This window comes from Octodon degus, unplaced genomic scaffold, assembly GCF_000260255.1.
Source record: "Octodon degus isolate 3935 unplaced genomic scaffold, OctDeg1.0 scaffold00009, whole genome shotgun sequence".
Taxonomy (NCBI): Eukaryota; Metazoa; Chordata; class Mammalia; order Rodentia; family Octodontidae; genus Octodon; species Octodon degus.
Window position 1 is genome coordinate 13124200 of NW_004524585.1, and position 16002 is coordinate 13140201.

The 16002-nt window shown below is 47.2% G+C and overlaps 2 protein-coding genes across 7 annotated transcripts in view; both read left to right on the top strand.

The window, feature by feature from the left end:
• The window catches only part of Atp2b4 (ATPase plasma membrane Ca2+ transporting 4), a 102657-nt gene that overhangs the window by 39988 nt on the left and 46667 nt on the right, over positions 1-16002 (top strand). For 4 of the 6 annotated variants that reach the window (XM_004625384.2, XM_023708153.1, XM_023708143.1 and 1 more), the window contains exon 2: positions 11409-12060. In XM_004625384.2, coding sequence (XP_004625441.1) covers positions 11868-12060 — 193 coding nt within the window. In that variant the 5' untranslated portion in view covers positions 11409-11867. Of the gene's footprint in view, positions 1-11408; positions 12061-16002 lie in introns of those variants that run through there. The other 2 variants (XM_004625386.1, XM_012512962.1) reach the window with 2 other exon arrangements.
• LOC101586177 (ATP synthase subunit f, mitochondrial-like) overlaps positions 1-16002 on the top strand; it is a 290636-nt gene that overhangs the window by 6473 nt on the left and 268161 nt on the right. The window lies entirely within an intron of this gene.

Sequence of the window (16002 nt, forward strand, 5' to 3'; positions counted from 1 at the left end):
GCCTCCTTGCCCTCTCCTTCCCTCTCTCTTCCCTCTGGGGCTTGATGCAGTGTGAGCCATGGCGGCATCTGGGAGGCACTCATTTATAAGATGGAACAGACTAAGTTGGGACAGACTATGGGAATGTGTTCCTTTTAACACTACCCTAACCTTATTTTTATCTGATCATTATGCCCATCAGCAGTGGGAGGTCTTCGTCCTCCTAATAAATGTATAATCAGAAAGGAGCTCAAATGAGGTGGGGAAAGTGGAATGACAAAATCCTGCAGCATCTTTTGTGCTCTGACCAGCTGTTACTGGAAGGTGACTTTCATAGATGCTATTAAGTGATTAGCAATCCATAGCATATTTATACAAGTCAGTTCACATTGGAGTTCAGCTTTGTGTGTTTATACCCTGGTCTGGGATGCACCCCTCCTGAGCTTCCTAGGACCTACAGCCCATTTATTTATCTTGCTGGTTATTTTATTTTTTGTTGGAAGAGTAGACAAGGCAGAGGGCCCTGGTGGCCCCATCCAGATCACCGTGGAGACAGAAGGTGCCCTGGAAACAGAAGGGCCTGAGGAGGAGTCAACCTGGCCTGTAATCATCCCGCACCATCGGAGCCTTGAATGCCTGCTCACAAGGTGCCCACCATCCTTCCTGTGACTCCTTCCTGTGACCTCAGATGCATTCTCAAGTGCAGGAAGAGCCCTCCCCCCAGGGCTCCCCTAAGAGTGAGAGTTAGGGGGGCGTTCTCAGGGCAAGGGAAGGACTGTGTCTCTGTGGAGGCATCTCGAGAGCTTGTTGCTTGCACATCTCCAGGCTCCATGTCAGGTGGCCCATGGGACAGGTGGCAGCTTTGAGGCTCCTGTCGTGGAACCCTGGAGGGATCATTGGTGTCTTCATCCTAAGTGCAGCCTTGGGGGGACAGGGGACAGTAAGAAATGCTGTGGACTGGAGGAAGAAGACAAGAGAACTGTCTCAGTCCTCTGTCAGGAGAGGTGATGAGAGGCTGAGCAGTGGCCTTTCTCAGCCAGGACTGGGATGGAGCCTCAGCTTCAGCTGGCTGCAGGGCACACAGGTGGCCCGAGGCGGCACATCCCCTCCTCTGAAGGGGCTCACGGAGTCCTCACTTCTGTCTCCTGCTGGGCTCAAGGTGCCCGCTCTATTTTCTGCCTATAGACTTTGTTCCTGAGAAAGTTGTGGTGGCTCCCCCTCACAACCCCCACCCTTTTTGGAAAGCTGTTTTAGGGGGATGGGAAAGGGAAACTTTAAAAGTAAAATAATAAAAAACAGACCACTCTGCCATTGCAGGCACATAAATAGCTTCACCGCAGCCAGGCTGCACTCACTTTGCCATAGCAACCGAAAAACGAGTGTTTATAACAGCCTGTCAACCGGCCTGGAAAACAGCAGCTGCTGGCTCCTCCAGCCCGTCCGCTGTGGTCTGGGAGCCGTGGGCAGGCTCCCTTGGAGGTGTCACCCCGGTGGTGGCCTGGCCTTTCTGCAGGAGCGGCAGCTGCCTCTAGATGTGGGGGGCAGGTCGTGGGGCGTGGTACTGGGAGCTGCAGTGAGAGGTGGCTGTGCTTCCTTCCTGCCCCACCTGTGTCCTCCCAGCACTCCTCATCTCCCCTGGCAACGGAAAACAGGAGTGGGAGGGGCCTAGCGGAACCCAGAGGGGACTGGTGGCCCTCAACCTCAGGAGCAAGCTGGTTTTCAATTTTTGAAAAAACCTGTGCTTCCCTCTCTCTCTCCAAGTCTGTTGCTTCTATGACTTCTAAGAGGTGACCTCCTCGGGTAGGGAGCTCTTGGGGCTTTTCAGAAGGGGCCACCCTGAAGCAAGGGAAGCAAAGATTACCATCCCGAGAGGCCTGGAGGAGGAAAAAGAGAGCCAGTCACAGCAGCGAAGCTACAGGGCCTTCCTTCAGTGTGGAGCTGAGGATCTGTCAGACCACATTTGGGCTGCCAAAGCCCTGGGACATGGTAGGGGTGGTGGAGTCTCCCGAGGTGGATGGCTTCAAAGTGTGGGCCCTGGACCAGCCTCATCCTCAGTTTGTTGAGGAACTTGTTAGAAATGCACATTTCCGGGCCAAACCTGGGCCTCTTGAATCAGAACCTAGGAAGAGGCAACAGGTTTGCACGAGCAAAGCATTGAGTGCAAAGGGCATGTGACGTGTCTACTACTCTCCACAGCCCTGGCCTGACCTGGTGGCTCCAGTCTGCGCCATGTGTGCGTGAGGAAAAGCGAAACAGGACAGAGAGATGACAAGTGACTCAGGAGTACCTCTGACTGCATTTGTTCTTTTAATTTTAATTTTTGTGTGTTTTTGTGTATTTGGTACAGGATCTCACCACACAGGTGGGACTCGTAGTGATCCTCCTGTTTTCAGCCTCCCCAGCGGTGGGATTACCGCAGGCACATGCCACCATGCCTAGTTTTGGTCAACAGCTCAACCCCGGTCCCAGTGCTTACCTAAGCAGACACTTATTATGCTGAGCTATCTTCTGGCCCTGTTCTTTTAATTTTTATTATTTGATTGAATTTTGCAGTACAAGGGATTGACCCTAGGGCTTTTGCACTGAACTATATCCAAGCCCTTTTCATTTTTTGTTTTCAGGCAAGGCCTTGTTAAGTTGCTAACTTTCCCAAGGTAGACTTCAACTTGTGATCCTCCTGTCTCAGCCTCCTACAGTGCTGGGATTATAGATGTCTACCACCATGCCTGCCATTCTGTTTCTTAATAAACACCATCTTTTCAGCATGGAGCCCTTGCTCTTTTGTTCAGTTTTCAGGAATTAGGTTAAGGGAAGGCTGGATTAGGCAAAAGAGAAATGGGAGTCCTCTGTTCTCTTTGCAGATGAGATTATCAAGGAGTAGAGAGCGGAGGAATGGGAGGGTTGGCCAGGTGTGATGGGCACTGTGACACCATGGCAAGTGTATAGGGCACACAGGGATGTCCCCTTGCTTTGCATTCTGCCAGGCCCTTGGGCATGGTGCTCCTCAGTGGGAGCCAGGCAGCTTTCCCCTCACCCGAGATCCACCAGAACTCGAGGCCTGGGAGCACCCAGCTCCTGACTCCCATGGCCGAAGGGGACTGACCCTCCTCTCCCTCCAAGAGCATGACAAGATTCTGCTGAGATTTGTTTCTAAAAATAAACCAGATCCAATCCAGCTGCTAAAAAAGCCCTTTGTTTCCTTGGAACCAAAATAAGGAAAAGCCACAGCAGCCCCAAGAAAGGCACTCCGTATTGTTGAAGAGAGGTCACAGACCACACACTTGACTGTCCTGCCCCGGCCTGCGTCCTGGCTTGGCTAGTAGCTTCCTGTCCCAGTTCCGAGGGAGCAGCGGATGCACTAGTGAACCCTTACCCCATACACTTTTCATGGTCCGGGGGGAAGTGTGGGGAGGTTGTCAGCCCTTCTTCACTGAACACAGACCTTATAGGTGGCACTGGCCCTGCCTGCTGACACCAGCTCCTGCCCTCCTTAGCCACAGAAGATTATCCTTGCTTTTCATCCTCTATGTTATTTTGACTTTGAGTTTGCTGTGAACAAACCCCCACTGACACAGCTCAGGAGGATACAGAGTTGACCTGGGCTGGTGTCACCCAGGTTATCTGGAAACCTTCCCCATGGCTCTGGGCCCCAGGGACTACCTTTTCTCATCTTGATAATGTTGATGCTATACTAGGGTAGATCAAGAGGGTGACAGAGCAAGCGGGTGACATTGCCCTCTTTGGGCTGGTTCCCACGCACTGATTCCCTACCCATGCCGTGGTGCTTCCTGCCTTCATCTGGGGCCTGGGGTGGCTCATGCAGGCCGGATGGTCAGGAGGCGGCTGTCAACCACGGTGCACCTCTTGGTATCACTGTTTGAAGAAAGCTTGTGCTATCGGGGACCCTAACTTCTCCTGTCTTCTGGGGGCCTCTCCCAGAACTCTTCCTTTTGCCCCGTGATCTCAGCATACCCTGGACACACAGACATGCTAAGGCTGAGAGGCCTTTAGTATCACACTGTGTTCTATCTTTATACTTTTGGACCTCAAGTACAGAGGAGTGAGTCCCTCATCCAGCGGACTTATTGATCAGTGAGATGTTCCCCTCTGCCCATTCTTTCCCCCGTATCTTGTTTTTATTTCCTCGTCTGCCCATGAGCATCACCCTAATGTGCTGAGATCTCTTTAAGTATAATTCTTAAGTCCTTTAGATGCACGGGTTGTACATTCTCTTACATGCATGTGTTTTTTTAATTTCTGTAAAAAGCTGTGAAATCATCTTTTTTTCTTCTGCCAGGCACTGTGTTTTTAAGATGACCAAGATTGCTGTGTGTACTTCTGTGTTGCTGTTGGGTGACAATCCATGCTATTGTAACTCGTATATTTTAGCTGTCACTGGGTGAGTGGATCCACAAATAAGTGAGCATCCTTGCATTTTGTTCCTTTCAAATCCTGTATGAAAATTTCTTTGGGAGATCCAGCCAGGAGTAGATGCTGGGGTCCAGTATATGTGTAGACTTACTTGAAGTTTCAAGAGGGATGAGTTCTGGAAGCCTAAGACCCAGGGGTCAAAGGTTGTACATTATCTCCAGGTAGTGGCTCTGATTCTAGTCCTCATTTCTGCTGCCCAGCTGAAGTAGATACTCTCAGGCTAGGCAATTTGAGAAAGGGGGAGAAGGGGTGTGGGAGCCTCGGACATGACACCACCTAACCAGGAATCAGCATTTTCCCTCAGAAAGGAGGGAACCCCCACCGAGGAAAGCTCAGCGCTAAGGGACAGCGTGGCATTGGGTCCTGGAGCAGGCCCCAGAGAGCCATTCCTTGGTGAGTGCCAGCCCTCGTTTGGCTTCCTGACATGGGTGTGTGTTCAGCTCCGGTCTGCAGAGCAGCAGCCATCAGGGCAGGGCAGGCGTAGGCAGGTAGGGGGAACCCAGGGCCACAGTGACAGTGACTGTGAGGCCTGAGTGGCAGAAGTTGGCCAAGGTGGGTTGGAATCTTAGTGGTGGAAATCAGGGGCCTGCAGAGCAACCTCCATGTAGGCTTCAATGTATGTGGAAGGAAGGGCTGGGCTGGGATGTTTCAGGTAGGCGGCTGCCATGGCCAGGTGCTTGCTAGCCTTCTTGACAGGGCATAGCCCTTCGGGAAACATCAGAATGCCTGAGGAGAAAACTTAAGGAGCTCCAGGTGCTGCACAGGCATGAGCCCCAGCAGAGTCTCTGGGCCCCTCCCAGATCACCAGGGATTGCAGGCCACGCGTATGAGCTGGTGAGGATGTATGCAGAGGACACCCATGTCCCTACCCTGGGGTCTTGGCAGGTGGGGAGTGCACATGCTTCAAACTGCATGCCCAGAGCCCAGTACATTCTGCTCAGGGCTGGTGGTGCAGAAGAAAGGGGAGAGGACGATCAGGAATTGTCTCTATCCCCTGCATTTGCCAGGAAGTCAAAAGAGGTGTTTATCTCAGAGCATTTTAGAGATCAAGAAGGAAGAACTGATAGGCTCATATAGGCCTTTTCATCAGAAGTTAGGTAGTAAATCCATAGCCTTCTTTCCATTTTCTTACATCCCCCCTCCCTTTTTAAAAAAAATATATTTTAGTACAGGGTCTATAGGATCTCACTACACAGATAAGACTCATAGTGATCCTCCTGTTTTCATCCTTGGGAGCTGGGATTATAGGTGCACGCCACTACGCCCAGGTGATTGCCCAGTCTCAATTGCCAGCTCGTGTACCTTGGGAGCAGGGCTGGCACAGCATGCTGGAGATCGAACCCCGACTGTTGCGCTCTGCCTAAGCAGGTGCTTTAGTCTGCTGAGCTATCTGGCCACCCCCCCCTCCCTTCTGCTGGTGGGAATTGGACTCAGGGGCACTCTTGTCTTTGAGCTACATCCCCAGCTCTTTATTTATATTTCAAGATAAAGTCTGCTAAGTTACCCTGTTTGGCTTCGAACTTGAGATCCACCTGCTTCAGGATCATGAAGACCTGATATTGCAAGGCATGTAGCACTGGTCTTAGAGTTGAGGAAATGACTTTGGATTTAGACTAGGACGTAGATCTTGGTTCTCTGAATCTGTGTGTACTATAAAGTGAAGATGTCCTTTTATTTCCGTTTTTATTTTCTATTAGTACATGTTTACATTCCATAATGACTACATTCCTTGTGGGCAGTTGGTTCTTTTCATAGGATTGATGAGGATTGAGATATGGTATGTTAACAATGACAGTAGCTACTGTGTATCAACCAACCAACTACTCTGCTAAGCACTATCTAATATTTCTATTAGTGTTATATGTATGTTTAGTTGCTCATCTGCACCTAAAGTGGCTAAAAGGGCACCTGACCTGTTGTAAATGCCCTAGAAATATTGCTTTTCTCCCTTTGTACCTCTTCTACCCTGGCCCTGAATCAGGGCAGTAACACCCACTTGGGAAGAGACTCTGGGTTAGAGAAAAGGCAACTGGTGTTGTCCCCGCAGCCACTTTCAGACTTTGCTTTGGTGCATTGTATACGGGACTGCTCTCCTCCTTCAAGGGCTCCCCTTCTTCACCCGCTGTGTCCTGCCCAGCAGTGATGATGTCACAAGCGTGTCCCCAAGTGCTACCAAGTCACCCCTAAGCAGAGCGGTTCTCAGTCCAGTGAGAAAGGCAGGGCAGGGCAGGGCACAGAAGCCTGTGCCCCCAGGCAGCCCCTCCTGCAGCTAGAGGTCAATGTGGCCCAGAGCAGCTTACCGTCCAGGCAGGTCTGTCTGGGGGTCCATGTCTCCTCCCCTTTTCCATGCCTGCTTTTCTCGTGGGCCTCACCAGATTTCTTCTGCTGGCTTGATGGCCTAGGGGATAAGGGCTCTGACTGCAGCAACTCCTTGTTCCAGGAACTTGCTGGTGAGCCTGCTGCAGGTTGGCCTGCCAGGCTGCACGGAGCCTGGCACTTCTCAAGTGTGTGTGGAAACATGCGGAAGCAGGATGGGGTCCATTTGACCTGGTTGCCTGGATGTCAGTTAATCTATTGTGGAAAAGAAAGGGAAAAGGGAGACCTTTTCTCCAAGAAGAATCAGTGTTCTCTACATCCTAGAGATGTTTGCATTTTAAAGGCCCTGAAGGTGTTTGTCAGAAAATGAGAGAGTGATGTGTAACAAAAAGCACAAGTGGAAACTGGGCCTAGTGGGACCTAACTGTAATCCAGCACTGAGGAGGTTGAGGCAGGAGGATCAGAAGTTCGAGGTCAGCCTGGCACTTAGTGAAACTCTATCTCAAAAACTAGAATAAAATAAAATAAAGCACCAGTGTGCCCAAAGCCCTGACTTTCCAGCACTCTGCTCATTCTCTCCTTAGCCCTCGCTGTCTTCCCTGTGAGGTGCTGATCATAGCTCCCGCGTTGCAGAATGGACATGGAAGTGTTTCACATCTTATAGAATGGGTATTTATTTATTTATTTATTTTTATGGAACCAGGGATTGAACTAAGGCCCTTGCGCTTGCCAGGGAAGTGCTATTCTACTGAGCCATCTCCTCGGCCCCTAGAATGGATGTTTAGAAGGCTGGAGGAGGGAAACAAATAAGAATTCTTTTCTGTTGATCATGTAAAGTGGTATGATTTCTTGCTTCAAGAAAAAGGAATGAGACAGTTTGGCCTTCTATCCTGTTGTCCCCTGGGAAGGCAAAATACTGGAAACAGAGTGCAAAAATATATCTTACCCAGAATACCTCATGCACGACCAACCCTGGCCTGACAGCGTAGCACCTCGCAGGCCACAGTAGTGACCACTTCCACAGGGTTAGGGGCTGGGCAAATTGCAAAGAGCTCATATCCTGCAGAGCTTAGGAGAAGTACGGGCACCCTGACATGCCTGCTGATGTCGGTAGTGACCTTACTTTGAACCTAGCTCCAACCGTGTGCTGCCCTTTGAGTGCTTACGGCTGGGTGCTTGTGCCTGTACGTCAACCTGGAGTAGCAAACCTTCTTCCTGTTTTCCACATGTGCTCTGTAGTCTGTGTTCTAACCTTGTGGGTTGTTATCCATTAATTGCCTATGTGAGTGGGAGAGTCTCTCCTCTTTGGGACCCAGAGGAGAGGTTCAAAGCAAGGAATTTGGAAAAAGACTGTCGATTCTTATTTTCCAGAGACTCAGGACCACATAAGCTAGTAATTATTAGCAGTGGTCATAACCTAGCTAATGACAGAGGTTTTTTGTAGTATCAAGGAATTGAACCCAGGGCCTCTGCTGAACTACATTCCCAGCCCTTTAATTATCATTATTATTATTACTATTATTTGAGACAGGATATTATTAAGTTGCTAAATTCCTGAGACTGGGCTCAAGGTTGTGATCCTCCTGCTTCAGAGTGCTGGGATTATAGGCTGTGTACCACCAAGCCCAGCACAGTGTTTACTGTTAAGGAAGCTGCCTTAGCTTTCCTTTTTTTTTTTTTTTTTTTGGAGAGGTCAGGGGAACCCTGGCAAGGAAAGATGGGAAAGGTGCAAGGATCTTACAGCCTTTATGCTTAGAGGATTAGATAACTAACAAAAGCTTATTCAGGGCCAGTAAGATAACTCAGTGGACTAAGCGCCCATTTAGGCAAATGCAGGGACCAGGCTTTGATCCTTGGTACCGCATTCTGCACCGGCCCAACCCCTGGGCATGCTGAGCCAGCCACTAAGACCAGGCGTGGTGGTGCAGGCCTATAATCCCAGCATTGGGGAGGCTGAAAGCGGGAGGATCACTGTGAGTCCGAGCTGCGCAGTGAGACCCTGTAACAACCAAATACATTAAATTCAGCTTTCTTCTGTCACTTGAGTACCCTCAAGTGATTGGACACTGCACCTTTCCAGGATTTTGCAACACTGTTTTTAAATCTATAATATCATTCCATTAGTTCTTCCTTAGGATGATGTGAAAAGGTACAGGTGATTGTCCTCCCAATGAAAGGTGAAGAGAATTGGTCTTAAGGCTAAGTATTGCTTCTTGGCCATTTGGCTAAGATCAAGTGTGAAGAATGCTAAGTGATACACCTAAAGGATGAGTGGGAAGATGGTCTTTCTGGTTCTGGGTCTGCTACTAGTCATTCAACAGCCACCACAAATATCAAATGAATGCCCACCGTGGGTAGGTTCTGTTCTGGGCACTGGGAGAAAGGAATGAATGAGACAGGTAAAACTCCCTGTCTTCATGTTGCAAGCAATGTAGTGAGGGCCACAAAGGCAACATCTTCTAATTCCTAGTATCACTCTGTCAGCATGGTCCCCACCATCCATTAAAGAGGATTCTCGCAAGCCAAGGGAGTTCTGTTTAAGGGCCAAGATGATAGCTCACTGCCATAGCCTCTTCCACTCCTTCCAGGCTTGGAGGAAGAGCTAAACTGAAGAGAAAATCCTTGGTACGGTAGTTCACCCTGATCCACAGTGACACACTGAGAGATGTATCTGGGTAGTACAGAACCCTGTAGAGGCTGTTTTCCTAAACACACACAACTATGGTAAAGTTTAAGTTATATAGCAGGCACAGTAAGGAATTAACAACAATAACTAACAATAAAATAGAATGATTAGGGCTGGGGAGATAGTTCAGTGGCATACCTGGCAAGCATAAGGTCCCAAGTTCAATCCCTTGCACTGTAAAACAACAACAACAACAACAAAAAAAAAAAAACAATGGTTATAGCAACATTCTGTAATGGAAGTTACGTGAATATGATCTCTCCCTTTCTCTCTCAAAAAATGCTTTATTGTCTTCTGTTTTTTCCACCTGCTTGTTGGTCAGGAGAGACAACTATACCACCATTCATATGCCAATCTAAGTGGGGTTTGACTCAATGCCTCAGGTTCTTTACATATCTGTTCCCCAGGGATATTCAAAAACAAACAAACAGATGCAACCCTCCTTGCTTAATTTTTTGTAAGTCAGGGGAGTGTTAGACATCTATCATAGGAGGGGTGACAGGGTCACCTTGGGAGAGGAAGGGGGATAACAATCATCATCCCCAAAAGATCAATCTAATCAGGGAGTAGTACTAGTTGAAATCTGCACACTTTGTCTACATAGGATTTTGGTGAAAGTAATTCATAAGAGAATCAAGTCCTTATCTGAAGAATCCCTTGCCTCTTTGTTCACTTTCTGGAAGCAAGATTAGCAGTCTGCTAATTAAACAGTCTGACCAGAGTTCCTTGCCACCATCTGGTAACTAAACTCAAGTCTAGTCAGTGGGAGCTGTTGAACCAGAACTAGGCCCCACAGACTCCCAATATTGTGCTCAGGTAGAGCCCCTTCACTTTGGGATGGCGCAGAGTCCCTTTTCATGGCAGTAGCTCCCATGTAACATGTAGCCAGCCCGTCAGAAGCAGGGTCAGACTTATTCCCACTTTCAGCCTCCATATCCTCACACACACCTGCCCCCCACCTTCCCCAGCCAATATGACAGGTGACATTTGGCTGAGGAGGAAATGTTCACCCCCTCTGAGGCAGCCACTGTGCTAAAGTGAAACCCTGGTGTCCCTCACATGTGGACTAACTTGTCTCTCCTAATGACTTGCTGGGGCCCCTGCTCTAGCTGAACTGATAGCCGTCTTATCCCTCCCACATTGAGAAGTGCTCACACTCCTACACTTCAGAGTCACTATCTTTCCTCCTCAGAGGTTCTTTTGCTCCCTTCATAACAAATGATTCCGTACCGTTTGATAAACTACCAGAGGACTTTATTCTCTCTTTTCAAAGCCTGGGGGTGGGGGGAGTGCCTTAGGACTAAAGTTTGCTGCCCGATTGGTTAACAGCTGCCACATCCTGCTGAATTTTTATACAGCTCAAGGCTAAAAGTTCTAGGGGAGGAAGGATTTGGGCATCTTTGATCACAGTGTCTTCCTGGTGTGTAAATGTCTGCAGTGGAAGTAGGGACACATGTGGAATGTGGGAGAGAGTGGCCGGTAGGCCACCTTCCAGACCACTTGGATCTTGACTTCTTTTTCTGCCTCTTCTCACCTTTTGCAGGTAAAGTCAGACTAAAGGATTCTTCCTCAAATACTCCAGAGACAGAGAGAGAGACAGAGAGAGAGACAGAGAGAGAGACAGAGAGAGAGACAGAGAGAGAGACAGAGAGAGAGACAGAGAGAGAGAACGCATAGTAGAACTGTTAGAGGTTATAACCCTTTACTTCCAAGTTCCTAAAGTTGTGAGGTTTGTGTGGGTTGGTTTGGGAGAAGTGAGACCAGAATACTGGGTGTAACTGAAATAACTTCTCTATACTGCAATGTACAGGCTTCCCAGGGCCTCCCAGGAAGAAAGGGCGTCTCATGAGTCAGTTCACTCAGCTGTCAGTTAAACTGAGACATCAACTGTCACCTAAACTCTTGTGCTAGAATGGGAGTACCTTTTGTCTTTGCAGTTCCAGGATCTTCATGGCCACTTTGTTTATTTTTGTCTATCTTTGAATCTTTATTCCAGAGATCCAGCTGTCATCGATATCTAAGGAGTCCTCCTCTTCCTCCTCCTGCTGCTGATCTACCACCACAGTTGCTAGTTGTCACTAAGGTCAAGGTCGTTTCCCTGTAACATGCGCACCCTGTTTATACCTCCATCTGGACAAGTGAGCCTAAGCTAGGAACCTACCTGTCTTGGACAACCGTTTCCATCACCACCCAGGGGACACCAAACCTCGTGACACGAAGTCCGTCTTCTACTTGGTTCCCCCATCTTCTTCCTCTTCTCACTGACAGGCCTTGTACAGAAGAAAGGCTCAAGGCTGGCGTTGCGACCCTGACAAGTTATTGTCACTGTTTTTTAACTGGGCCCTCAGAGAAGCAAGAAGCAGGAAAAGGCGGGGACCAGAAAACAAGAGACATTGGTCAGTTGAGGGGAGACGCCTCATCTTCTCTGGTTGAGGGGCTGGGGACCACAGGCAACATGACGAACCCGACAGGACATTCTTTGCCCGCCAACTCTACACCTGAGAGCCTCGATGGGGACTATGGCTTCACATTAATGGAGTTGAGGAAACTCATGGAACTGCGTGCCGCTGATGGATTGACCCAGATCAATGTCCACTATGGCGGGGTACAGAATATCTGCAGTAGACTGAAAACCTCCCCTGTGGAAGGTAAAGACCACTTCAGGGTAGAGAAATTGAAGAAAGGCAGCTAGTGTTTCAAAGTACTGTGTTCTGTCTTCTAGGAAGGTACTTTGCTAGAGTGCAAACTGGGAGATTTTTATCTGATGAGGAAAGTGTATCTAAAAACACTGTAAGGCGGTGAGGCCACAGAGAGCCATTTCTCTCCAAAGACAATGATTAGGGACTGGTATCCCAGAAGATCATTCTTTCTCCTCCCTGTAGCATTATACAGAGGGCAGGATATTTACTTATAAATGTTTATATATAAATGCTTTTATCAGAAAATAATTAGCGAGCCTCTTTTCTATATCAGGCTTTGCTTTCAAGAGAGTTAAACACGAGGAGATAGTTAAGTAGAATAAGCACTTGCCTGGCAAGTGCAGGGTCCTGAGTTCAATCCCTGGTACTGCAAAAAAGAAAAAAAGAAAGAGAGAGTTAAACATAATTCTTCCTCTCACTAAGGAATATAATGGGGATTTGAAAATCTACCAAAATGTAAACAATCTATCAACCCATTTGACTTTTTCATTGGTCCTCATTTTCTACATAATAGTAAATATTTAGAAATGGGGTGGTAACTCTAAGAAAGAACATAGTTATATCTACCAGGTCACTGACTGTTTGCTGTGAGAGAATTCTGTCTAGGTAGTTTTTTCAACCTTGTCTGATATACTTTTTGATTGATATATGTTTGTAATATATACTAATTATAATCGTTTTAGAGAATTGGTGTGTACATGTGTTACATCTTAATCATGTTTTTTTTCCCTGATATACTTTTGTAATTTAGTTCTTCTTAATCTATACTTAAAGGAGAATGAGAAAATCTCAGTTCATGCATGCCTGGCTCAGCCCTAATGCCCAGAACTCCATATTGTTCTGAAATTTGACCTCATCAAAATGCAGAAAGAACAAAAGGAAACTTGGTTTCTCACTCAGGCCTGCTTGTAGCATGTTTGTAGCAAATTCTGTCTTGACCAAGTATACCAGGCTGTTGGAAGCAGGAGGGAGAGGAAAGATCTTGTCCTTAGACACCTTGATGTCTCCTGGTCTCCTAGTTCTAAGCCTTCCTCAAAGATTGTTGTCATACTTCTTACCAGTTCTAAGAGGCTTTGACCCCTAGCCAGTGCTATTTGTAAGCTAATGACATGGATTCTAGACATGCGTGTGTGTGTGTGTGTGTGTGTGTGTGTGTGTGTACACATGCGCAGTGCTGGCCGTCAGTCCCATAGCTTCTGCATGCATGCTAGGCAGGTGCTCTCACTGAACTATATGCTACCCTGAATCTAAACTCTTTATCATAAAAAGTGAAAGAGATTTTTGCAAAGATAGGTGCATATTTCTGTGTCTTGTTTTTGTAACTCAAGGGGGTTTCACTACATGTTCTTTTTATTTTTGTAATTTAGTTTCTTATCTCACAGGCTTTGAGATATTAGTTGTACTGAGTATTACCAGAATAGTGCTGAATGGTGTACGCAGGCTTGAGTCCTTTTTTTTTTTTTTTAAAAAAAAAAATGTTAGAGTACCTAGCCCATAAAGTTATTGGGATTAACTAACATAGTGTATATCTAAACTTAAAATAGGTGGTGGGGGGGGTTGTTGTTTTTTTATGTATTTGCTACAGGGTCTCACTACTTAGCTGGAACTCTAAGTGATCCTCCTGTTTTTAGCCTCCCCAGCGCTAGGATTATAGGGATGCACCACCACACCCTATCTCTGTGGCTCAGCACTCCTGGAGGTGGGGCCAGCACAGCATGCAGTGCTGGAGATTGAACCCACTGCCTAAGCAAACACTTAGTCTGCTGAGCTATCTTTTTTTTTTTTTTTTTTTTTTTTTTTTTTTTTTTTTTTTTTTGTGGAACCAGGGATTGAACTCAGGTGCTTGCGCTTGCCAGGGAAGCGCTTATTCCACTGAGCCATCTCCCTGGCCCCTGCTGAGCTATCTTGCTGGCTCTAAAATAGGTGTTTGATAAATTAGTTGTCTCCAATTAAAATAGCACATGTGTGTGGAGCTGTTTGCCAGAATATGGGTGCCTGTGGAGTGCATTAGCCTTCTGGTGAGCATCTTGCAGCTCCTGTTGCCTCTGCTCATCCGATCTCGAAGAGACCTGGCTCAGAGGGCAGTGCTTAACTGTTGTCATGTGACTTAGTCTCTGCCGTGCAGCTAGTGTCTAATGACTGCCTTTGGGCACTGGCTAGTTCTTGCCAGCTAAACTTTTTCTCTTTTTCCTCTTTTGGAGACAGTGGCTCTGTAATTCAGGCTGGCCTTGAACTGACCATGTAGCCTTGGCTGGTCTCAAGCTCATGGCGATCTTCCTGCCTCAGCCTCCCAAACTGGGATTATAGGTGTGTACCACCATGCCTTGCTAAATTTCTTTTTTTATTTGCTAACTTTCATAGTAATATTGACCTTAAAGAAGTATTCCTGAGATTCTGTAGTGGTTTACAAGCAGGATTTAAACAGGATTTTTCTTTTTCTCCTCTTTCATTGTTCTGGTCAGTTGTTTCTCTCACATGGTGGCACTCAGGTGTTCAGCTAAGCTAAAACCTGGGGAGCACCTAGGAAGACAATTCAGACTTGCCTCCAATTTTCCAATTTTCTAAATCCTTTCCTATAGCTGTGACTCTTTATGATTCCCAGAGAACTTTCCTCTCAGAGGCCAAAATATGCTCTACTTTCTTTCAGCATTGGATGTTAAACGTGACAGTCAGTGTATTATTGGATTCCTTCCCAGTCTTGGTTTTGGTCCCACCTAACGATGCCACCACTTTTGGTGGCAGGCCCTCTCCTACTCTAGACCCGAGGCTCCACCATTGTCGGCGGCTGCCCACTGCCATTTTCCTGAGGTCACAAATCTGTGTCTTCATTTGTTTCCTGGTAAGATTTATCAAAGTGCTCACCCGGGAGCTGGAAGGGCAAGGTGTCTTTGGATACCTTTCCTCTAGTAATTTTAAACCCCCAAGTCCAACAGTGACTCCTCATGTGTGAAAGGAATAAACACATGGGAGAAGAAGACAATTCGTAGTGATCCTCCTGTTTTTAGCCTCCCAAGCGCTGGGATTATAGGCCTGTGCCACCACGCACAGTCTCAATTGCAGTCTCAGCATGCCCCCAGGGGTGGGGCTGGCATGGCATGCTGGGGATCAAACCCTGGCGGCTGTACTGTGCCTAAGCAGGCGCTCTAACATGATTTTATTAGTGTGTATTTACACAATTCTAAGTACAAGTGGTCTGTATTTATTTATTTTTTTGCAGAACCAGGGATTGAACTCAGGCCCTTGCGCTTGCCAGGGAAGCGCTTATTCCACTGAGCCATCCCCCGGCCCCTTCAAGTGATCTTTTTTTAAAAAAAATATTTGATAACGGTCTTGTGACGAAGCTCTGACTTATACTGATTCTCCTGTCTCAGCTTCTCCAAGCACTGGAGTTAGAGGCATGCACCGCCATGCCCAGGGTTCCGGGGCTGGCATAGCATGTGGTATTGGGGATTGAACTCAGGACCTTGCATGTTCCAGGCAGGTGCTTAGACTGCCGAGCTATCTCCCCAGCCCTGCAAGTGGTCTTAATTCTTAATTTTTCTTATCCAGGCTAATGGGTTTAAATTACTTGTCTGAACTCTTACTGCTAGGTGGAAAGCCATGATATCGTTCATCTTTTCTTTTCTTTTCTTTTCTTTTCTTTTCTTTTCTTTTCTTTTCTTTTCTTTCTTTCTTTCTTTTTTTTGGTGGTAGTGGGGATTGAACTCATGACCTTGAACTTGCCAAGCAAGCACTTATTCTACTGAGCTATCTCCCCAGCCCTCGTTTATGTTTTCTTGCTCTCATTCTTAATGGTTTTTGGCCATACAGAGACTCTCAGAAGCACTGAAAATTTAACAGTTTGTATTGCAGTTCATTGCCTAATAGAATGTGTAGTTGTGACCTGATGCT